Source organism: Argiope bruennichi, chromosome 3 (assembly GCF_947563725.1).
Source record: "Argiope bruennichi chromosome 3, qqArgBrue1.1, whole genome shotgun sequence".
Taxonomy (NCBI): domain Eukaryota; kingdom Metazoa; phylum Arthropoda; class Arachnida; order Araneae; family Araneidae; genus Argiope; species Argiope bruennichi.
This window is the reverse complement of record NC_079153.1, coordinates 39,771,822-39,796,641: the sequence shown is the minus strand read 5'-3', so window position 1 is coordinate 39,796,641 and position 24,820 is coordinate 39,771,822. Positions and strand designations below refer to the sequence as shown.

General features: G+C 26.5%; 2 protein-coding genes across 4 annotated transcripts; one reads left to right on the top strand and one right to left on the bottom strand.

The window, feature by feature from the left end:
* The first annotated feature begins 356 nt into the window (after positions 1 to 356).
* On the top strand, positions 357 to 15,252 carry LOC129963879 (uncharacterized). 3 transcript variants are annotated; one of them, XM_056078462.1, is made up of 5 exons: positions 357 to 487; positions 654 to 801; positions 6,485 to 6,640; positions 8,875 to 10,177; positions 11,805 to 15,252. In XM_056078462.1, exons 3-4 carry the CDS (start codon positions 6,526 to 6,528, stop codon positions 10,140 to 10,142), a joined length of 1,383 nt encoding a protein of 460 aa, XP_055934437.1. In that variant the 5' UTR covers positions 357 to 487; positions 654 to 801; positions 6,485 to 6,525; the 3' UTR covers positions 10,143 to 10,177; positions 11,805 to 15,252. The 3 variants fall into 3 exon arrangements, with proteins under 3 accessions (XP_055934437.1, XP_055934436.1, XP_055934434.1); XM_056078461.1 differs by having other exon boundaries at positions 629 to 787; XM_056078459.1 differs by having other exon boundaries at positions 629 to 801.
* A 1,016-nt stretch (positions 15,253 to 16,268) lies between these two features.
* On the bottom strand, positions 16,269 to 17,837 carry LOC129963422 (ankyrin repeat, PH and SEC7 domain containing protein secG-like). The gene has a single exon (XM_056077779.1). It carries the CDS (start codon positions 17,555 to 17,557, stop codon positions 16,457 to 16,459), a length of 1,101 nt encoding a protein of 366 aa, XP_055933754.1. The 5' UTR covers positions 17,558 to 17,837; the 3' UTR covers positions 16,269 to 16,456.
* Between the last annotated feature and the right edge of the window lie 6,983 nt (positions 17,838 to 24,820).

The window sequence follows — 24,820 nt, the reverse complement described above, 5'->3', positions numbered from 1 at the left end:
GTAATGACAAATCACGTTCATGCATTATGTATCATTTTTATAATATTTTGTGAGTAAAATTTTTACTAATAATCTTATAGCCTTTCACTATTAATAATATAAACTCTAAATAAAGATATAGTTAATAAAAACTCTCTTTTTTTTTTCTTATTGGAAGTAAAAAAATCTAAGTCCCAGAAAAAATAAAAACATCAAACTTTTTTTACTTATTCAACAAATAACCCCCTGAATGTATGTTTATTATTAATATCAGTGCTAAATGTCAATTGCACGGGCTTAATCCAAGCAAACGCATTACGATCCTTCACTTTTTATTTGTTTGTTTTCTTTCTATCTATGACCTGCTTGCTTGACTACTTGACTTGGCGCAATGTACACAAAAGCAACGGCTGAGGGTGAAATGTTTTGTATAAGCGTTTCGACTTTTAGGAAATTAATTTTTACATCTTTGAATGATTAAAAATAAATAATACCTATGGAGATAGTTGTAAGTAAAAAATATTTGATGTTTCAATCAACAAAATTTCTTTATTTTCTGTATTGATTTCTTTAAATGTCGTCGCCCTTACGTGAAACAGATGGCATTTTATAAAGTAATGTTTGTAATGTAATTTTTATTTGTTTTAAGGTTGTTCTATCTATAAAAACATTAGGGCCAGTTTTATGGTAATTTCACTCAAGCCTTTCAAGAAACTAGAAAAGAGAATACTGATGAGAATGAAATTGTTCCGGTCGACTAACATGTGTGTTACTGGATCGTGGGGCAAAGCGTCTCCCAATCGATGAAGTATGGTATTAAAAGTAACTATTATGTTTATTGCGTACAATTATTCCTCAACTTCTATAGTTAAACTTAAAATTATTAATTTTTTTTTCACATTTGGAGCTGTATTACAGAAATGTCAACTTTCTAATAGTGTTTTGAAACTTTTATGTGTACAAATCGTATTTGGTATTATTATGTAAACATTTTTTTAAAAGTATTTACTAATATTTTGATTTTAAAGTGCATAGATATTTTCTTTTGGATCTTCCATTATTTATAATAATTATCGTCGTAAAATTGAGAAATTGTCGATTTGGGATTGGTATGTGATATGTTATTTTTAAAATTTTAGCTTTGACAGTTAGTTACATTTTAAAATTTTTAATTGTCAAAAAATGCATAATTTTTATTTATTTAATCTTGTGACCGAAAGATTCAAATAAAATCTGATGGAGTAATATTTTTAAACCTAAAAGGATAACAGTTTTGAAATTTTGACCTAAATCTATTTAGTTATATTTGAATAAATAAATAATGTTAAGATTATGATCAGGAAATTGATGGCAATATTTAACTTTATAAACATTATGTATTGATAGTAAATAGAAGGGGACAAACATAAATCGAAAGGTCTCTTGATATATATTGTTTACAATAAATTATCTGTTATATTCAAGGCAGTAGCATTATTGTACTGTATTTTTTTTAGTTTAAATTGTAACTTAAAATTCAACTTATAATGAATTTGTAATCTTGTTAATAATATTAATATGCATAATTAATCATTGTGTGCTCTATTATGCATGATTAATCATTAAGTGCAGTAAATTTAATTGGTTTATTATTTGCAGTAATAAATGTTATTAGTTTATTTGAAATACAGTACAATTTATATCAGTAATTTATTTTTTATGTGGTTTGTTTAAATTTATAAAGTAATTGGCCATTGTTGATTATTAATTAGTAACTTTTATAATTTGTTTTCACATATGAAATTAATGAGTTATCATTGTTAGAATGCTGTGTTGGAATTTTAATCTGAATGCCATATGTAGAAAGTCAATACGTTTTTAAAATGTTAATTTTTTAATAATTATTAAATAATTTTCAAGAATCTTTATACTTGTTTGTCAATATGCATCCTCTGTTATTCTTTGCATGCTTCTGCTTAAGAGTTTCTTAAATTTTGGTCATTATTTCAAGTGAGAAAACATTGGAAGGTATTTGGGTCTTAAAATATCATGGGACATCTTCCTTCTTTTTAGTTATTAGTAATGATGCTTTACTACCTATTTGTTTTCTAACTTTTCTGCCCCAGTAAAACTTTCCTGACCAAAAAGGTGTTATGAAATTTTTTTGTCTTTTACATGAGGCATGGATATAAAAACTAAAGATAAGAAGATTCATGATTAGAAATTATATATTATTAATAATTTAATAGTGCTGTGCTGTAATGGGACTGTCTCCATTAGAAAAGTTCATGTATATAATAAACAAAACTTCGTTAAGACAATTTAAGTTGCACAAATTTATGTCAAATAATTTGGTGGAATCATCAATATAGAGTTATAAATTGCAATATATCTGAAAACAAATAGAAATTTGTCATGTGGTTTTGTAATCATAATGCTGCATCTATTCAGATTTTAGATCGAGTTTATCGTTGAAAGATTGTCTACCAATCTATACACTTGTTCGTGTGTGAATACAATAACTCATAGTTACAAGTTAGATGAATACATTTTATATATAATTTTTACTTTAAAATTATAGATAACTTTTTAATTTTTAAACATATTCATTGATTAGACAGACTATACATTTGTACATGACAACTCCAAAATGCAATAAACATGAAAAATGAATTACGATATATGGTCCTGAATTTAAAACTGTAAATTTGGAACTTGTTATATTAAATTATGAACTTATTATGTTATTATTTTGAAAGTGGTACAAGTCCTTTTTTTTCCCCTTGTTTCAAGAAAATTAATCAGCATATCAATTAATTCAAAGATATACATTATCTCAAGTTTGGCAAAGTTTCTCTAATTTATCAATATACATATTGATTATATGAATTTCTTTTTAGCAATTTCAACTAAAATAATATATATTTATGGACCGTAAATGAACTTTTTCCATTTTCATAATTATTCAGTTGTGAAAATAATTTTAGTTATGAACAATTAAGTATCACTTAAAATATATTTTGTGTTAATCTGGAAGGTAACAACTGCATTATGTCATTATATTTTCGTAGGTAATAGATCAGACACTGTTATACAAAGGCATCAAGGCAATTCTTTGGAATTCTGGCAATTTTCCCGACATCTTGTTGATAAATCTGAAATCTAAAATTCTGAATCCTGTATTGATGCTCTTTATAAAACAGTATACAGTGCACTTTTGCAAAGCCTTGTCTGACATATTTTCACCTAGTGTAATTATTTCTCTGTTAGTATATTTTCTTAATCATTTTTTAATTGTATTTGGAGATTTTTTTTTAAATAAAATTGCTTTATTTTATGTAAAATTTATTTTTTTGTCTACATTATTTTAAAATATCTTGATACTCCTGTTTTTCACAAGAAATTTTTTTCGTAGTGCCAATTCTTTTATATAAAACTTGCATCATTTGGAAGTTACAAAAGCTTGAAAATTTAAAATTTATGATCAATTATTTCAGTGTTATTTTCCAAAGATTGGATAATACTCAACACTTTATTGCCATTTGTAAATTTTGATTTTGTCTTGTATGCATATCACTGTGTGCAGTAATGTGTTTTATTTGTAGATGTTTCAGTGAACAAGAAACTTTTTCCTGCGAACCCCTAGATGCAGTAATTTTGTCCAATGCATACTAATTAGCTTTATTGATGTGGAAATTTAGAGATAGCTCATTCAAAAGATAATTTGTTTATAATATATGATTAAAATAGGTAATTTTGGATATGGCAAGGTTTTTTTGTAAATCAAAAGAAAAGCAAAAGTATTTATTGGGATATTTTTTTTAATCAGAATTTTATCTTATAATACTTTTGCTATTCAGCATTTCAACATTGCACTTTTCAAACAATGACAAAGAAAAAGAGTAGCTTTTTCTTTATTTATTGTCACATTTTGCAAAGGTAACTTTACGTGACTGGAAATGTAACTGAAATCTTGTTTAGTGATATTTCCTATTCCTCCTTCAGTTAATGATTTCCTCCAATCATTAACTGGATTTATTTTCTTTACATTTTTCTAATTACAAATTAATTTTTTTCTTACGTATCATTATGGACTCAAAAACATTCATTATAGATTTTGGAATCAAGTATCATAACTTTGAAATGATGAAAAACTTTTTATGTGTTCCATTACTGTATTTGTTGCTAGTTCAAAATTCTCCAGCAAAAGCCATCTATTTGTTTATGCATGTCTTTCAGAATATTGCACTTTTAAGTCACTGTCAATTTATGTGTAGATATATTAAAATATTAATGAAAAACTTTTGACACACTAAAATATTTTTACAACATGTGACAGTAAAATTTATATATGTAAGTACTCAAAGTACCCCCAAATTTTTGTTAGACTTTTTCTATTTACAATTTCATGATAAACATTACTATAAAGAAATACATCTTGCTTTTTAATATTTACCTATACTCCAGGTTTGATTAAAAATTGTTTTATGTTCTGTTTCATTAACACTTTTTATACATTTCTTCAAACAGTTACAGTTTTTAGAATCAGATTCCTTTGCTGGAAGGATTTTTTTTTTATATATAATATACTTGTTGGGCAGTTCACTTACTTTTGCTTATTTTGTTGCATTCATTTTCTTCTGCAGAATCAAAATTTTGACTGACAGTATCCTCATCTGATAAAGATTCTATTTCTATAATTCTTCTTCTCTTTTTATTTTTCATTAAATACTTGTTTTTCTTAGTGGAATTTTCTGCATCATTTGATTTTAAAAACTTTTTTATTATTTATGGGTTTGGTTTTTGTTATAATTAAATAAATATTTCCAATTGTTATAAAATAATATTGATGTATTATTTCTTCTTATCTTTATTGCTACTTGATATTGATATAAAATTATCATTTTTTTAGGAAAAAAGGGAAATAAGGCTATTTAATAACATTTAAAATAAAACAAATATAATCATTTGGCAGTACCACCTACATGTCTATAAAAATTGATACAACACCATTTTTTTTTTTTTTTTTTCCAATCAATTGCTTCATACTTTCTTTAACTTTCTTTGGCCATTTTTTAAGATATTAAATATTAATTAGTTATAAATGAAAAATTTAAATTAATATAATCACTAATTATGTGATATCACATTTTTTTTAATGCACCATTTTCAAAATAAATTGTCCATGTTTCAATTCTTGAGAAATTTCTTTTGGAGTGCTGTTGTATTTTGAGTTTACTAGCTGTCTCTGTAGTAAACTTTAGAATTATGGTGTATGTACTTCATAGGGGATTTTATTTTAAATTTCGATTACATATCATTTGATACCTTGTGTTTAGATTAAAAAAACAAAAAAAAAATTTATTTGTTTATCTGTTGATGTTTGAAATATAAAATTATATTTTTTATTTAAAAGAATTGAATTGTATTTGTGGAATATTTTCCCATAATATTTGTTTTAAACAGCTAGATCCAAAGAAATTCTTATTTATCAGATATCTTTTTACAGCTTTGAAATTAATTTAAGATTTTTAAAACATATAATTATTGATTTTTTATATAATATATTGTTAAGTAATCTGCTTATTTGGTAATATGATATTGAAAAAAAAAGTATTTTGACTTGATTAACATGAAAGGCTCAGAAATGTTAACTTTTAAATTGAAAGCTTGTTTTTCTGTATTTTAAAATTACTAAGCTACTAGCCACTTTTAGCAACCAGCTGATTTGCCAGTGATATAGCTGAGTTTGCTTCCAGTAAAATCACTTGTGTTCACGATCCCCCCCCCCTCATTGTGAGGGGGGCTATTTAATAATTCTGTAGTTAAATCCATTTTATACAACTATTTTTAGGACTTATCATGAGTGTATTACTTAATTTTTAATTAATGGAAATGTGGAAAGAAAAAAAAATCCTTGATGTTTATATATCCACTTTCCAAAGTACATATATGACATTTGATAGCTCTTGGTCAAATGCTCTGTCTTGTAAACCACCAACACACAGAGATTCTTCTTTATTATTAGCAGAGATATTGCAGTCATGCTTGATTAAAAAATAATCTTATATTATTATTATTGATGTGATAAATTCTTGCATTGATGATTTAGTTTAATATCCTCTACAATGTTTAAGAAACAGATACTTGTATATTAACTGCATGTCATTGGCAAATATACTTAAATGTTACTTATGATTAACATGACATCTTTGGATCTTTTTTGCTTATTTAATTATTATTAGCAATAAATATTGCATCGTTGGTGATATTTTTTTGTGATTAATATACAAGTACCAAAAAACAAAGTAAAACTTATTTTAAGTGTGTTTTACCTATTAGAAAGATTATTTATTCTTATTAATTAGTAACATTTTTAGATAAGGTTTTTTTCTTTACTAATGGAGTAAACACTTATTTTACTTAATTATTGATTGTTATCAGTCATAATAAATAATTGTTTAATACTCATTTGATATCATTCACTATGTTCACCAAAAATTGTTTTCTCTTTTCATCAACTTAGGTTCTAAATCCATTATTAGTTAAAAGTTCAGCACTTTTAAAATGGCAACATCAATACAAACTTGCTTGCCTAATAGTTGTAAAAATCAACACCAAATGAAAGCAGTAACTAAGAGTCCTAATGTTATACGACGTTCAGGAACAAGGCAGAATTCTGGTAATTAGTTCCCATTTTTATCTATAATTCTTGCTTATATTCATAATAATTGATAACTTTTCCCTATGTTTTTCTTTTTTTCTTTTATAACTTTGTGCAATTCTTTTCCTTTACATTATTACATGAATATTGTATCTGGAATCATCATGTCCAGAAATAATCATGATGATTATAGAATATAATCCAATATTCTGAGTTATAAATCTAGTACGCTATGCAAATAAAAACTTTTTGAAGTAATTTTAAATTGCATATAATCTCTTATAAATACTGTATATTGTCAGAAAAAATATTCTAAGATGAAAAATACATTGTGTGTGCGTATGTGAATGCTTTGTCTAATTACTGAACCATAATAATTATATTACATCATAAAAAATTAAAGTGATGAAATTGTACCATCCATTTGATTTCATGTTCTGTTTTTATTTTATATGCTGCGACATTTTTATATTGCTTTAATATTCATTCTGGACTCTGTGTCATTAAGAAAGCATAATTTGGTTCTTAGTTTAAGCTTTAAAATTTTCAACATGTGCAGAAACATTTATAATTAGAGGCTAATCAGTTTTTCTTCTTTAGTTTATACAAAAAAAAAAAAAAAAAAAAAAAATGGAGTAAGTAGTTTGATAAATGACCAAAATATATTTGCAGTGCTATTAAAAACAAGCTATATGAAGCTTTTCCCAGAAGGATTCCCCTCCCCTCCCCTTATCTGTGGTGCCTTTAATTTATTTTAACAGAAATAAACCACATTTGTTGTGTTTATATAGATCAAGTTTATAATGCACATTTGCCTGTTCTTTAGAGACTTGATATTTTGAACATACTAATGGCAAGTGAAATATAAATTATGTAATCATTTCTCTGATTTGCTTAAATTCTCTGGTTGTAGTTTATCATTCTAACAAATTTTATTTAATATGGTTAAAAATGATGAAGATGCTTTTAATACTCATTCAGTTCTAAATTCTGTTCCCTTCTTTTTTTAAAGAATCTTGAAATGCATTTGGATGAATTTGCTTCAATGCCAGAAACCTTATTTTCTTAAATAAGTGCTTGCCCCCCTTCATTCCTAATTCAGATTTTGTTAATATTAGAGAGATTTTAATAAAAAAAATTGAAAGCTCATATGCCATTGTTAAGTGATGCATAAGCATTTATGAGTATAAGAGGTGAAAAAAGGAAATAAAAAATACCAAACAAAAACTATTGATCAATTAAGTTATTTTGTGAAATAAATTTATTTAGGAATTTTAATGGTTTTTTAATTATTTTTACTGATTTTAAAGAATGAAATTGAGGAAGCAACTTTTATTGTCCAGCTTTTCACACAATTTTTATGCTCAAAGCCCTTTTGAAGTAATAATCCATATAATTATAAATTCGTAATGATAATAATAGTGGAACAATTTTGACTATAAACACATCATTGGTCAATAAATTTCTTTAACCTTGAATGAATTTATTCTGTTTTAATTAGCTTGGAATCTATTATTGTTTATTGTACTTTTTTGTTTTTTAAACTCCTTAGTTTGAAAAAAAAATGGATATAAAATTTGTTTTGCTTTTAAAAAATTATACTTTTTTTGTTTTACAATAGGCATAGAGAAATACATTTTTTTTTTAAAAAATTCAGTTATAGAATTTATTATTTATTTACTTTCAATCAATGTAAACAAAATAAATTTATTCGTACAAATTAAACTTATTTTAATTTACATCAAATTAAGTTTTATAATAATTTGGATTTAAATTGTATTAGATAATCAAGTCTTATTATTTCTTAATTTATTCTCAATTTATTCAATAAATCTCAAATTTATTCAATAAATCTCTTAATTCTTACATAAAAGTAATTGGGGAAGATATGTGAACCAAAATGTATTTAGAAAATTTAAATACAGCATTGTTTAAATAATTAAAAAAAAACTTTCATGCTTAATTTTTACATAATGAGTTCATCCCATTTGTCTTCCCTTATTAAGCTCTAATAAATTTTTGTTTGATATTTTACTAAAAAGAGTTCAAAAAGATGTTCTGCACTATAATATTATTTTCATGCATATAGCATCAATTGCTTTTTGCATTTGAATATTTGATTTTTTTCTGTATCTTTAATTTGTTGCATATTTAATTTATTTTCATTTTATAAATTAATGTTGGGATTTATTTATACTGTGTAGAAAAAAAATTGGAATTTGGATTGATTATCTATCCTATATATTTTTTAGCCAATAGAAGAAGTGCTGTTGAGCGTTTAGAAGAAAGTAAAGCAAATTATGTAAAATCAGAACGAGTATTGGATACTAAACAAGAATTCAAGAATAGCTCTCATCTTTGTGTCAGCAATGCACCACAATTAGATTTATTATTTAAGGTTCCTGCTAAACAATCTCATGACAATATAAGACTTACAAATTCTTCTGATGAATTGAAACTTTCATATTTAAGATTGCAACATCAATCTGGTAATCAGCTTTCCATATCTCCTCCTGTAGCTCGAACTAGAGCTAAATCCTATTCAGAATTCCGAGATGCTCAAATAACACGAAAACATTCCTTTGCCAGTCAAGGCAGAAGAAACAGAATTGAAGTCCTTATAGACATTGAATCTCAGTTAAAACAGCTCATAACTTCTGGATCAAGAGAAAATGTCTCAATGACCCATGAATCCATAGTTTCAAGTACTGCTCATGCTGAAGCTCAATTTACATCTAAAACTTTAAAGACTGGTGAGGTACCAAAAGTTCGTAGAGGATATTCTGATCCTATTAGAAAAAGCTGCTGGACACCACCTGACCTATCTATAGAAACTAACAATTGTATTCACAAAAGTATGCCTGACCTATCCCCTTCTCCTTGTACTGCTCAAATTCCTTGTTCCAGTTTGTCCTCTGGGGATTCCAATGATGTACCACATAGTGAAACTGCTGGGTGTGTTCAGTATATGTCTTCTAACCATACTGTAGCCCACTATAGCACCTCAGTTTCACAAGACTCTGAAAAAGATGAAGACGTTTTTGATTCTTATAAGGGGCCTAGAAGATTTTCAAATGGCACTGGTATGTTACATTTGACTCCTTATTATTCAGCCTCAAGTCAGCTTCAGAGGAGGCCTGTAAGCCGTTCCAAGTCGGACGTTTCTCATAGATATTCAAAAAGAGGTTCTGAATATTTTCCCCGTAGAAATAATTACACAAGTGCAGAAATTGAAAGATTCTTTGATACTATGGGACTTGACACTAATGTTTGGCATCATATCACATCTCCATCTTCAGTCTCCAGTCCTCCTTGTTTCTTTGAAAGTGTTAGCTCTGTGGATTCTAATGAAGATCGATCCAGTGTCTGCAGTGATGATTCTGTACCAGAACCTCCTCGGGAAGGTTTGAGAAATCAAGATTTGAGAGTGCATGGCCCATTGGAGACCTCAATAGTCGAGAAAAATGCTAGAGTCATCAAATGGCTATATAATTGTCGTAAAGCAGCTTATGACTCATGATTGCTGAGCTAATTTATTTTTCAGTCTTTCATTAGGTAAGTATATTTTTAAAATCGTACACATACTTTAGTGTTTTTTTGCGTTCAACTGAAGCATTCTGAATATTAAATAATTATAATCAAAATTTAAAAATATTTCTGGTTTCTGCAGTCTTGCTTTTTTTTTAAAACTTTAATAGACATGCTATTAAAAAGAGTCTTATCAAGTGCCCCTCTCCCTCAAAAAGAAAAAAAAAAAACCTGTTATGTCTTGCACTAGAAATAAGAAATTGAAGCCCCCCCCCCTCCCCCCTGAACTCTTTTCCAAAGATAAAAATTAACATATTTTGAAGTGTAGTTTTAGATTAGCAAATTTAGTTTTGCATGTTAGAATTTTAGTTTAATAAATATACTTCAAAAATACTTTAAAAAATATTTTTGCAACATTGTTATATTTTTGTGTTCATTTTTGAATTCCTACTTTGAGTGTGCTCTGTTTATATATGCTTGCAAATATTAATGATAGTTATATTTACATGAATTAAATATAAACGTAACAAATTACATATAACATATTGCTACATTAGTCTTGTTACATATTCCAAATTCAAACATATTCATATTCATATTCAATTACAAAGATTCGCTGTTCTGAATGTTTCATTGTTTTACATTCTCATTAGATAACAAATTATTAAAAATTTCATATAATAACAAACAAATTTCAGATTAAATTTTAATAATGACTATAAATCAGTAATTATATATTGCTTCTTTCTAGCTGGTAAAATGAATTGGTATATTCACTCATGTAATATTGTGCATCTTATTACTTTTCTGGGTGTTAAGCATTAATAGAACAAAAAGATTATTAAATATTGAACTATATCCTCTCTCCCTCCCCTTACAGAAAATTTGTTTTGTAAATTTATTTCTACAGTTAGTCCTTTATTTAAAAATGAACTGATAACTAGCTATTATTTGCAGTGAAAATGTTTCTTTTATATATTTTTAAAAATGAAATATTTAATTGATACAAAATTTTTAATAAAACTTTTTGTATGCAGTTATATTAATAAACGAAATTTGAAGTATAAATAACATAATAATGAGGTTACAATTATGTATCGAGTTAGTGAAGAATGCCTATATATTATAAACATTGTATGCAAGAATATAAAAATATATTTAACTGCAGCATTTTATGAAATGCCAGTTTGCAAGTAAATAAAAGTATTTTTTAAATTATATGTAATTTATTTCAATGTACAAAATGCATTTATAGAAAATGTTATGCAATTCTCTTGTTGTTTGCTACTTTATTTTTTAATTAAAATCAGAAATTAAACTTAACAATTTTAAAAATCTAATTAAACATTGCAAATGACAATTTGGAGGCAATAAAAATATTATTTAAAATAATGTAACTATTTTAATTGAAATGGCAGCACTAAATATAAATTAATCTTTACATCTATGGAAATATAATTTGTAGTCATTAAAATATTTATTTAATTAATTGCTATGAATTCATCACTAGAACCTTTCTTTTACTTCTTAATATGTGTTAGGGGAAAAAAAATATATATATATTTTCTGTAGCATAGGAATGTAGCATACTTACAAATTTTCAGTTTATTTATAAATAGATGCAATTGCTTCATTTTCGTTATTCTAATTATAGGTTCACTGGGTGCTTATGTTGCAGCATTCTTCAGATGATGCAGACGCCTTATATTAAAATTTTGCTAAGTGGTTTGATCATTGTAAAGTAATGTCATGGTTCTGCCTGGTGCAGGAGACTGAACATTTTGCTCATTCCTTGTGATAATTGTGTCATTGACACGTGTACTTAATTGTCTTTTGTAAAGACTTCTAGATACTATGCAATGAAATGAATGACTGTAGATCTCAAAGGGGTTCAGGCTAATATTTTAAACCAGCACTCTTTGTTGTTTCCTAGTTAGTTTTCTTTGGTTGGAAAACGTATCATATTCTAGATCGGTATTTATTTAATGTGGGTATAGTTTGCATTCATGTAGCAATTACAAATAGAAACTTCAGAATTAAAATTAAATCATATAAAAATCAATTATCAATATTTGACATAAATTTGTATTATGCAAATCCATCTTTCATAAAGGAAGTTTACTGCATCCTAATCTGGATTTGTATGAAAGTGCCACATAATTAAGAAACTCTTTTTAACCTGCTTAACATTAAACTTTTTTTTGTTTATATAATTTACTTTTATTAGTTTTTTTTTTTTTATTTTAAAAAATTTAACCTTCTTTCTGAGGTAACAGAGAAATTATTTTTACAGCTGCTCATAAATTTAAGAATTGATTATAAGCCTGTCTTCTTTTTAAATTAGCCATGCAAAGTAGATTATATATTATCAGATTTGCATTATTTTATCCTCTCATTCTTTTGCTAATATGTTATTTAATCTTAAAAACACAATTGTGCAATCGCAAACTACTTCTGGTGCTCATATTGAATTTGTATAAATTTTGGTGCTCTTTTATAATAATTTTCTTCCATGTGACATATATAAACCTTAAAATCTTATTCTTCATTATGCACAAAATTATTTCAATTAAGTATTTATAAATGTTTATCAATTAGATGAATCTTTTTGTCTTGTATCCCATTATATATATATTTTTTTTAACTAAGATCTTCAATACCTTTACATATCTTCTAATTTTGGACATAACTTCTTTAATTTTCTGTTGTTACCATTTTGATTTGCTTTTAATATATATTTGTTGTGCTTTCCTATTTCCTTCTTTCAATGTTTTGCTTCAAAAAATATTTGTGATATTCCAAAGTGAAAACTATGTTTTATTGCTATTTCTCATTCAGTTATTTGTTTGATGTAATGCTCACAAATAGGTTATGCAATATTTATCAAATTAAATATTTTTGTATAAGTAAGGTACATATGTTTTCCATGAAATTAGTTTTAGGAAATTTTCATTCTCCTTAAAACAATTAATTATACTAAACTATGTTTTTTAAAAAAAATTTAAGCCACAGCTTTTTACTTAATATAAGAATAATATAGATACTGTTGTCTCTGTCATTATTATGCATTATTTTTATGTGTACGTTTTTTCTGCAAATCCATCTTCTTTCAGCTCTCTAAAAAAGAATGGAGTGGGGAATGCTAACATGTTATTAATGTAATTTGTTATTTACTACCAAATATGGATAATTTATTATTGATATTTAACTGCAAATTTAAACTATTAACCGCTACTAATAAATTTAACCATTTATTGCAAATTTAAACTTTGATTACAATGTATTTTTTATTGCAATTATGGTACAGAAAAGGGATAGATTTAAAAAAGGAATAACATTTTGCATTTTATAATGCTTAAAATTTGTTATCTAGTTTTTCTTTTGCACAATATTTATTAAAATCTGAAAATGATATTTTAAACTTGTTTGATAAAAAGTTCTATCTAAGAAATGTATTACTTTGAAAAAATAAAAATTGTGCATAATAAATTTAAATTTATTTTTAAAATTCCTTTTAACAATACTTATCTTTTGTTTCTTGCCCTTTAAATAAATTTTAGAAGAAGAAAGGTTTTTTGAATTTTCAGTTATTATTGAAAGCTTAATTTAAATATAATGTTTTATTAATCTTCCATACAAAAGATATCTGATCTAATTTAAAGTTTTTTTTTTTTCCCTGCCTAAATTCATATCATTGAAAAAAATGTCTAATGTATTATGAAAAGAAGTATTACATATTTTTTTGCTTTCTTACTAATCTAAAATGTAATAATTAAATTTATATATTAATTTATGCCATGATCTATATTTAAGGTTTGTGACTTAGATTTACTCCATGTTAATTAGTTCTGCAGTGTTGGAAAATGTTATCTGTATTTGTGTATGATGGTCTTTGTATTCTCATGCTGTGTTAAATTTTTTTTTAAAAAATGTTTCTTTATTTGTGCCTAATGTCAATTTATCAGATTTAAATGTGAAAATTTCCCCAGCGTCTTCCTTTAGTCTGTTTTTAATATTAAACAATTTTTGAAAAAATGGCCTTATACTGATGAACATATCGATATTTATTAGAATAGTATTTTTAAACTAGGATATACATGTGTCACAGTAACTGTATTTTTATGTCAACTTTTACATTAGAGAAAATGGAATTATGTTGTATATCAAATTTAGACTTGACTGAAATGTGTTACGTATGTGAATTCAATTCATAGCTTGCAGTATTATTTCATATAATGGTAGGTGTGCTTAATTTCTTGAAGTTTATTATTACTTATTTAAAAATTGCATAATTAAGTTACTATTATTAGTGTATTAAAAAGGACTTAACTACATTTGTAGTATATAACCAGCCTTATGACTTTAAAATTTCTACATTTTATACATTCACCTTAGCTAATTTAAAATGATTTAACAAGTTAAGCAGCTATTATTTAGAAAATTAGTTAACTAAAATAGCATATAGTAATTAGCTAACAAAAATGGTTTTAACTTTTGAATAAAATGTTCTAATATTTTTGTTTGCTTTAAGAAAAAAAGAATTTTTTTTAGGTAATTGGAATTTGAACTCATTTTGAATATATATGTAAAGATTTTATTTTATTTTTACTGTAGATGTTTTATCTAATGATTCCATTATTAATCCTATTTTAATATTCCATGAATAATTTCTAATTTTGCACTTAAATGACAGTACACTATGACTTTACATTATTTCCTTGATCCCTAGTCTATCATTTGTTAGTGTTTTTATTTATTAGGTTGTGGAATGCTAATGCATTTTTATGTTATGTTGTAAATATATATATTTTTCCTGACATAATTAAGATTTTTTGACTTTGTTAATTGCTGATAACAATATTGAAGTGCATGTACTTTTTGTAAAATTCGATTCTTAAACAGTCAAGAGAAGTTGTGATCTCATCAAATTTTTGTTATACAATCGTGATTCTTTGATATGGATCTTAAATAGTCACAATTTTTCAAATTTATATTGTAAAATATTTGTGATTTTAACTGTGGTGTTTGTTGAACCACCTAAAAGGACCAGTTGTAATTTATAAAAACAGCTTGTCTACCTAGAATAAAATGTTTTCAAAATCTGTTATTTTTTTGCAAATTAAATTTATTTTTAAGGTTGTTGCATTTCATAAACATTTTGTTAAAAATTTTTCTTTATTATATTAGGACTGAGCATTGACTTACTATTAAAGTATATTGCAGTGGTTAATGAAAAATGCACCTTTTATATTTGTTATGAATAAAGCATTATAAATTGGCTAAATGAAGATAAATTTTGATCAGTTTTCTATAGAAACACATGACTGTAAGGTCCCTTCCTTAAGTTATCACAACTTCATATGTAAAATGTAATAAAATACGAGGTGATACATTTTGATTGATTATTACTGTCTTTTATGGAATTTGCTATATTTAATTTCATATCTCATTAATTGAAATTTTAGAACCTTTAGTAAATTAATTCAATTTTTGTTATCTTAAAGTAAGATTTTATGCACACTTTTAAATTTTATTCAGTAAGAATCATAAAATAGAGCTTAGAGATAAGAATTACTACATTAAAAGTTAAAATACAAAAAAAAAAAAAAAAAAAAAACACGAGTTAAAGAAAAAAAAAAAAATTTACCTGTTTCTTGCTTAAGACCCAGATATTCCTTTTTTGTACTCTGAAAATTAACTAGACTTGCCATGTATTAATTGCTTTATTGTTGTTAAAAATGCAGAAATATAAAAAGTAGAGAAAGCAGCCAATCAGAGTTGAGAAAAAAATTATTGTCAGATTTATTTTCTATCTATAATTTTATGAAACATTCACATATTATATTCATTGTTTGCAAAACCAGTCAGATGCTTAGTCATTTAAAAGTTAATTGGATGAAAAATGACTCTCAGAAACTGAACCTAACACAATGAATTGCAATTTCAAGCATTTACATTCACGACTATTAATTAAAAATTGCTGGTTGTACTTAAAGATGATCATATTTTTGATGTTGCTTTTATTAAACAATTCTTTTCTATATATTTAAAAAAAAAATCTTTATTAAAAATCATCACAATTTTGTAAGATAAATTTACATTTCTATTGTTTGTGATATTTATATTAAATAATACATTTTATAAATAGCTTGTTCAAAATAACTTAATTATGAAAATACTAGCAAAAAAGAAAAACTAAAGATAAATTACAGAATATCAAACTGATAACAGCTCATCGAATGGATTGTTAATATCAGTTGCAGTCTAAGTCAAACATTATTGTCTATAAAAGATTGTACATACTAATCACAGAGAAGTTTCACCTTCATCCCATAAATCTCTTTTTTGATCTAGAGCTTGCTGCAGCAATGAGAAAATTTCTGGGTGCCACCGGCGTACAAAATTTTCTTCAGCTATATCCAAAGCTTTAAGGAGTCCTTTTTCATATTCAGCATCACTGTACACCTCTAATAAAAGTTCCACTACTTTAGTAAAACCACTTTCTACTGCATTAAGAAGTGGTGTTGAACCACGGATATTTTGCACATTAACATCAATTTCAGGATACGATATTAATACTTTAACCATATCTGTCAATCCTTTACTTGAGGCAATATGAAGAGCAGTGTCACCATTCAGATCTGTTGCATTGATATCACATTGTGTATTAAGTAACAATTTAACCAAACTCAGCTGGTTTTTTTGAACACTGTGGTGCAAAGCAGTTTGAAAATGTCTGTCTTTAATATTCACATTAGTTCCTGCTTTTATCAGTGCTGCAGCCATATTAATATGACCTTTGTCAATGGCACACATGAGGCTAGTTTCTCCTCTTTCATTCTGGGCATCCAGTTTGTAACCTCTATCAATCAAGATTTGAAGCGTGTCGCTGCAATCTGCATTTCCTGCAACGAGACGGTGCATTGCAGTTTCTTTTCTGTAGCTTGTAATTGTTACGTCAGCTTTCTCACTCATCATTTTCAGAACATCCAAAAGATCTTGGTGACAAGTTTTACTTATTTTTGAAGATGCTAATTTTGCTGCTAAATGCATAGGGGTGTATCCATTCATTTTTTCTCTGATATTCTCATCAGCACCATGTTCAAGAAGTAATGTTACAATGTCCTTGGAAAAAGATTTTGGGTGAAATGCATTATGTAAAGCAGTTTCTCCTACTGTGTTCTGTGCATTTGGATCTGCATTGGCATCTAAAAGTATTTTTACTATCTCAACATCTCCTTGATAAGTGGCTTCAAAAATAGCTGGCCTTCCATTTATGTCCCAGTTTGGCTCATCAGGTGAAATTCCATCTTGCAGATATTTTCTAACTTTCTCTGCATCATTTTGCTTAACTGCTGCATGAAACTCTTTCAGTGCTGATTCCATTTTAAATAGTTTCTCACGCATGCACAAAGAATATTAAAACTTTAAAAATCTACACCATTGGCCGATGAACAAACGAAATGCTACAACAGTTGATACAGCCGTTTAGTCTTTCAGGCTTCCAAGCAATGCAGGCAAACAATCACTGAACTTTAACAGCAGTGCAATGCTCTCTTTATTCTCCCGTGCCAGAAGAAGTAAGCGAGCGGCAAGGTAGAAAACACCAGTCTGGTCGAAAAATCAGATTCGCGCGGGCAACATGCGGGTTATCGAGACTGGTTCGTCCCTATATGTGTCATCAATTTTCCCTTTATCCTCGTGTTTCCCTTCGCGACAGACCAATGAAGCTTTTCCGCACTGATAAAGCGGCGTGAACTTCCGGTGGCGATAACAATTCTGGTAAATAACAATAATTTCGTGACTTGAGAAAGTTCTCGTTCTAGGGTTTCTTTAATACAATGTTTCTTTCTTTTTTTTATTATTTTCTAGAGTAGAAAACTAAGAAATAAATAGTCGATCATTTTATTTATATCAAAAGAAAAATAATAGTAATTTCTATGCTGATTTGTACTTGCGGTATTTCATACAGTTCTTTTCGAAATTGTATAAAATAGCTATTTTTCGTGATAATATTGAAGGTGCGTAGGATTTTATTATTCAATATTTATACAGCTTATATTATTACAGCTATGGCTTTTTTTTTTTTCAACTTCCAGTTTCGATTCCTTTCGGGATGAAAAAAAAATTTAAGGGAAAATTAATTACTTACGAAAAAATTAATTAAATCATTCTTATTCCGAATATTTTTTTTTTCACAAAATAAAATGGCAAAAGAAATGAAGAAAATGTAGACGAGAAAAAAAAAGATATATTCCCTATGATTTTGACAGCATGTTTTTTCAGGTTTTATTGTTTGCAATAATTAAGGTATTACATTTATATAAAAATTCATATACGACTGAATAAAAAAAGAAATTATTGATTTTTTTTTAATTCAATGAGAAAAATATTTCAACAATAATTTCATGTGTATGAATATTGTTTTTTATTCGAAAGATTTATTCAAATTACAATCAAATATATCATTATGAAAACATCAATGTATAAAGCGATTGAATATATAATTTATAAATTAATTCAGATTTCATATTATTGCTAAATTATGTCAATTTTATAATAGGATAGGAGAATTTAGATTTACAAGAAGAATATATTTTTAAAATAACTCACGGAACATTTTTACTCAAAATAATAATTGACTTAACATTTTAATTTGAAGTATTACTTTGAAACTTAAAACTGTTTTATTGATTGTTAATTTAAATATGCACAAAAATAGCTTCTTCAAACTGAAGGTTTTTTAGCCTGCTAAAATCTGATCAAATTTCTTGAAGTGGAATTAAAATAACTGAGTTCAATAATAGAAATTTTCTTTTATTTATAATTGCTTACAATGAACAAATAGCAGCATGATTGTGAAAAAAATGAACAATGCGTTTGTTTACAGTACAGGCGTCTTGAATTAAAAGCCGAGATTAGGCAATGAATACAGGATCAAATTAAACTCAGTAGGGGTTCGCTCTTAAAAGATGCGAGTTTCGAGGCCTCTTAAACCTGGCAAACTTTTACAATTATATGTTTCTGTTGATTTTAATTTAATCTTTTTTTTTTAAACCTCTCAGTAATAAATATTACAACCTGAAAAACTAAAACATTTGAATACGAATTACCTTCATGCTAATCAATTTTGTTATCTTGCTTTTAAAAAATTTGTGAACAAAATAATTATAATAAAAATTTTTTTGACGCAATCCAAATACTTTAATACACGGCTTGCAAATGTACACACACAGAAGAGGCTTCACTAATTTGCAAACATTGAAAAAAAAAATCAGAATAACATTCTGAAATTTAATTGATATATGATTATAATTTGAACAGGTATTAATTTTAATAAGTTCAAGTAAACAAAATGAAAGTACAAAACTGATTACCTTGAAAGTACTACAAAAAAAAATCTCAAGGTTCCGGTATTTGTGGATTTCTAGATTAAATCTTTTGCTTTCTTGCCTCATCATTTGAAACATTAGATATTTTACTCTTTAAAAAATAAATATGTAAAAATATCCTCCAAAACGATCTAAAATTGTGAGGAAAAAGCCCAAAGCGAGTTAATAGTTCGCAACATCCTTTTTTTTTTTTTTTAATTTAATTTATTTCTTACTATTATTTTCGGTTCCAGCGAAATGCTTCATTTGAAATTCTGTCTGATAAAAAAATCACCGTTCATAATCCATGTGATTGCATCTAAACTATCTCACCGTAACCAGACAGAAAATCCCTCTTTTCTCATAAATGACACAATCACATGCAGCGACGCGATGGGATATGACGTAGGTGGTAGAAAGACGTTCACGCATGATTCATATGCGATTCCGAGATCGCTTGAGGGAGATTACCCGCTGGAAGTACAACACGGTTTCCGCCATTTTTGTCTCCTGATTGATGCTGCAAAAATGACAAGAAATGTGTTTTTGAGAAAATTTCTATTCATCGAATAAATCTTTTGTATTAAAAAGGTTAATATTCATTAAATTTAAAAATAATTTTCATTTGAAATTTTTTTTATAAATTAAAATTATTTTTTAAAATTAATATTATTTTTTTGTATTATGGTTATGCATTTTTCAGAATTAAAGGAAGAATGGTACAAACTAATTATGTTTGTTCTAATAACTTCATTCGATTTAAATAAAAAAAAAATTCTAATGATTTCGTCATGTTGACAGGAACTTTATATCTGTCAGAAAACAAATTTTCCTTCCTTCCGCCTATCTTAATACACTGGTGCAAAAGTTGGCCTTTTTTTTTTTTACTATTGTTGTTACAATGAGGAAAAAGTTTTATGAATAGATAAAAATATCTGATATAAAAAACCTTTTTGCATGCGAAAAAGATAAAAAGTTTGGATAAAATGTTTTAAATATATTCCAGCTAAAGAAAAAAAATAATTTGAATAAAAATTATTTATTAAGTTCAATTCCACATAATATATCAAAATCTCAAAAATGAATAATTTTTGATATAATTGGTTGATATATAATTTAACAACAGCACGAAATATGATGAAAAAATTCCACCAAAATGGTCTATAGAACTGACTACTGAACCTATTTACCAAAATGTGTGTGAAATTATTTCTTGCGTGATAGTGAAAAAGGAGTATTCAAAATTTTAATTATAAAAAAATATTAATCAAAATTTTCTAATTCTCCCTTTGGAACATATTATTGCATAGAAATTATTTTTACAATAATTTAAAATTAAAAAAAAAACTTTTCAATGACCTAATTTTATTTTCGTATAATTTTTATCAATTTAAATAAAATGTTTTAAAATATTTTAAAATTAACTTTAGTTTTGGCTAATAGATTTGTGTTTCCAAGTGTTATGACGATATTAAATGTATATAATTTTGTTATCTGTGCGTTATTTCTTCTATATAATTAAGAACAAGTAAAAATAAAATAAAAATACTAATCAAACCTAAAATTTGATAATGCTACTATGTTTCAAACCAAGGTTTAAATTTCACTTATTCATTAATTTTTCTTCCTTATTTATAACATAATTTCTCCGACTTTAACCTTAAATGAAGTTTTTATAAATATCCATTTAAATTTTGATAAAATTGCGAAGATACATATTATTCAACAATGAAAGTATTAAAAAGTTTTTTTTTTTTTTAATTTTGTGAAAATGCAGAAAAAAAGTAATTTTTGCATTATATTTTTTGGAAATTATTGTGAAAAGAACTCCTAAATTCCAGTTAATATTTAATTAATTAACATAAGAGCTTCCAAATCTTGTTTGTATCAAATCTGATACCTGTGGAAGTAGCTGTCCTGTAGGAGTCTGCAGACACACGCATATAAGGAGATATAAACATTTACTTTATTGCTAGTAGAGATTTTTAATTATGCTTGCTTAATTTTCTAGACTTTATGTTTTTCATTTATTAAAATCTTCACGCCATGATTGACGAGAGTGCAAAAATCCAATGGCAGTGTGTTGTTCGTGATGTTGGTTAAATTTCGAAATTATCAAAATTCATTTTCATCATCATTCATCTTTCATCTAAAGCGATATTGGTGTATCTAAACAATAAATATCATTATAATAAATAAATGATTGCATTAATATAATATATATTCATCATTTTATTATTCGTTTAAAAATATATGAAATGTGATATCGTATTTATTAACAGCGAGAATGGTTTTCCTGAAACTTTCTAGCATATCCCCCCCCCCCAAAAAAAAGGTGCTATATCTCTTGCCTTCTCTGCATAAAATTTTGATAAAAAATAAAGCCGTGAAGACCACGAGTGCTCAGAATTTTATTTTCAGGATCCCACTCATGTGAATTTTGTGCTTCGTAATACAGGAAAGAAAACTGAATATGCCTTTTAGACTTCCTTTTTTCAACCAATTGAAAAAAAAAATCTGATAAATCGACTATAATTTTAGCTACTAAAGTACATATGGAGTTTCATTTATTTAAGTTGTTGCATTTTTTTAATTATTGCGTTCATATACAACCGATAACTCAGACAGACAGACGGCTATCTTCTGACAGATTTAATTCAAAAATTAAAATTGTGTACCAAATTTCATTTATCTAAATCGTTACGTTTTTGAGTTATCGCGTTTACATATAAGCGAAAGTACAGATAGACAATCAGCCTCTTGATGAGTTCGATTCAAAATTCATTAAGGATTTATATTTCAGATGTTAAATCCATGTGCCAAATTTCATTTATCTAGCGCTTTTCGGTTTTTAAGTTATCCAGTTCATTTGTACTCAGACAAACTTCTGTGAATGGATTTCGCCCCAAATTTGATAGAAATCCACAAATTTGTTGTAAATACTACATACAAAATTTCACCCGTCGATTTCAAAGCGTTTTTTAGTTACAGAATTCACAGATAGGTGGACATAATTGTTAAAGATGTTTTTCAGCTTCAGGGAGATCTGAAATGTGGAGATTTATCAAAATCTCGATTTCGGATTTTTCGACGGTTATAACACTTTCTCTTTTTTTTTACTTCTTACAGAGAAATCAGAAAGCGTTGCATTACTAAAAACCAGTAGAAAGAACTTAGTAATAAAGATTGAATAATCAGAATCGGATCACTTTTAAGAAATATTAGTTGTAGCTTTCAACAATGCAATCTGCTCATTTAACTCGGACTTCTGATCTACGTATCTTTGTTCTCTGTGGCGCATATTCAATGCGAATTGCATGCAAAACTTTGTTACGTGCGTTAGCAAATTTTTTTCGAGTGAAATGTTCTTGCGTTGGCGAAGAAATTTTTAGACTGAGGTGTCAGCTGGAGACTTTTTCATCATCATCTAACCACAGGTCCAAAATAAACGCGCAGGATGATTCAGTTTCAAAATGGTAAATTCTAAATCGTTTTCTGTTTAAAAACATCAAATAGATTAAATATTTTTAACAAAAAAGGAAGTTAAAAATGTTTATATGTAGCTTTGTTTTTATCCAAGATGAATATGATTACGTGAATTTTTATGATCGATTCTTCTGCTTACTGATTTCACTGTGTGAAAGCTTTGTATTTTTTTCGAAAGTCAATGCAAATGTTTATAAAGGAGTGTTTATGTGTGTGTTTGTGCATGCCAAGATAAATCTATCGAACTTTTCAGCCATAAAATTTCGCACACATTTAAAAGTTAAAGCAGAAAATTTTCTGTAATTTTTTTTTATGATGAGTTTTACACTCAGGTTATTGTAACGGCAACTTTGTTTACTTTGGAACTGGAATTTAAAAATTTAGAGCAAAAAAAAAAAATGCTTGTAAAATATTTTGTTTCACTTTGAATGATTTTTTTATAGTATCATTTCTAATGACTGAAGAAAAAAAAGTCGGTGACAATCAAAAACAATAAACAACTGTCATTCTAAGAAAATTTGTTTTTCACTTCTAATATAATTCATTAAAATTCGAGAAATTTTTTAAATTGCTATACTATATCAGAATAATTGCAAAGATTAAACCTAAAATTTCTTCACGATTCTTCTTATTTTTTTTTTTTTTTAATTTGAAATCATTATTTTAATGTTTCTTTCTAATTTAAAATGAGAAAGAAAAATCTTGTTCACTGATTTTTAATTAATGTTTTTCTTGATGACTTCAAAGATTTTCTCATTGATTCATTTCAGGAAATATGATTCTGCGTCGAGAAATTTTACATCTTCGTTAATTTTACGAAGGCTGAATTAGGAAATCAAGAGCCATTACATTTATTAAATATTTAAATCTTTGTAATATCGTTGAATTTTTTTTATTTCCTTTCATTTTCTCTCTCTCTCTCTTTGTTTTCGCTTCTTAATTTTTTTTTTTAATGTTCTGTAGTTCACCAAACGATATTTTTGTTAGCATGTAAAATCAATACACATATACTTCGTTTTTATAATTTTAATTTAAATTTTTATGGCTTTGATTTCGCTGATTTGCATCATGTTTCGATAACAACTTGCTGATTTGGAGTTGACTTTATGATAAAATAAAGAGTATTTTTTGGAGTGGTCATATACAAGTTCAGGTTCAGTAGAGTAATAATCCAGTAGATATCAGATCAGAAGATTGCAGGATTATCGAAAGCAACGGATTTGTAGAAATTTTAAAGACACGTTTTGATAACAAAACCTATGTTTATTGCACAAAATATTGTAATATCCCAAATTAATCATATAATAAATGTTGCAGAATATAATTCAAAATCTTATTGTTTATGTCAAGCCAAGTCACTGAAATCCATATGTAATGACTAGTTTTTATGTTAGCTGTGTCAGAATTAGATTGATAAGAGTCTTGTGGTGAATCGCATATAGTCCCTTACCGCTTCAGTCTACTGTATTGTAATACTGAAAATGTACTTATCACATTTTGTATTTGTGGTTTATCGATGTTTCTCTGAAAATTCAAAATAATCTCTATTTTGCCTTTTGTTTTGAAGCGAATATTCTGTTTTTTTTTTTTTTTTTTTTTTTTTTTTCATTTCACTGAGGTGAACAAAGTTCACATATTTTAATGAATTATTATCTAAAATAATGAATAAATATAAATAAATGCTGACACTGGCATCTCACAGGATAGCTTTCGTGTTTTGTATTTGAGAGCAATTAAACAAAAATGAACCATCTAAAAAATTCTAGTTTTATTTTAGAAGGATATTTGTTTAAAAACCATTGACTTAGAAGTG

What these genes read in the sequence shown, in the direction of transcription:
- LOC129963422 (XM_056077779.1), bottom strand. Translation starts at nt 17,557, where the DNA reads ATGCGTGAGAAACTATTTAAAATGGAATCAGCACTGAAAGAGTTTCAT.
- LOC129963879 (XM_056078462.1), top strand. Translation starts at nt 6,526, where the DNA reads ATGGCAACATCAATACAAACTTGCTTGCCTAATAGTTGTAAAAATCAA. An exon ending in AGGAACAAGGCAGAATTCTG is followed by an intron (nt 6,641 to 8,874) that starts GTAATTAGTTCC and finishes TATATTTTTTAG; the next exon opens with CCAATAGAAGAAGTGCTGTT.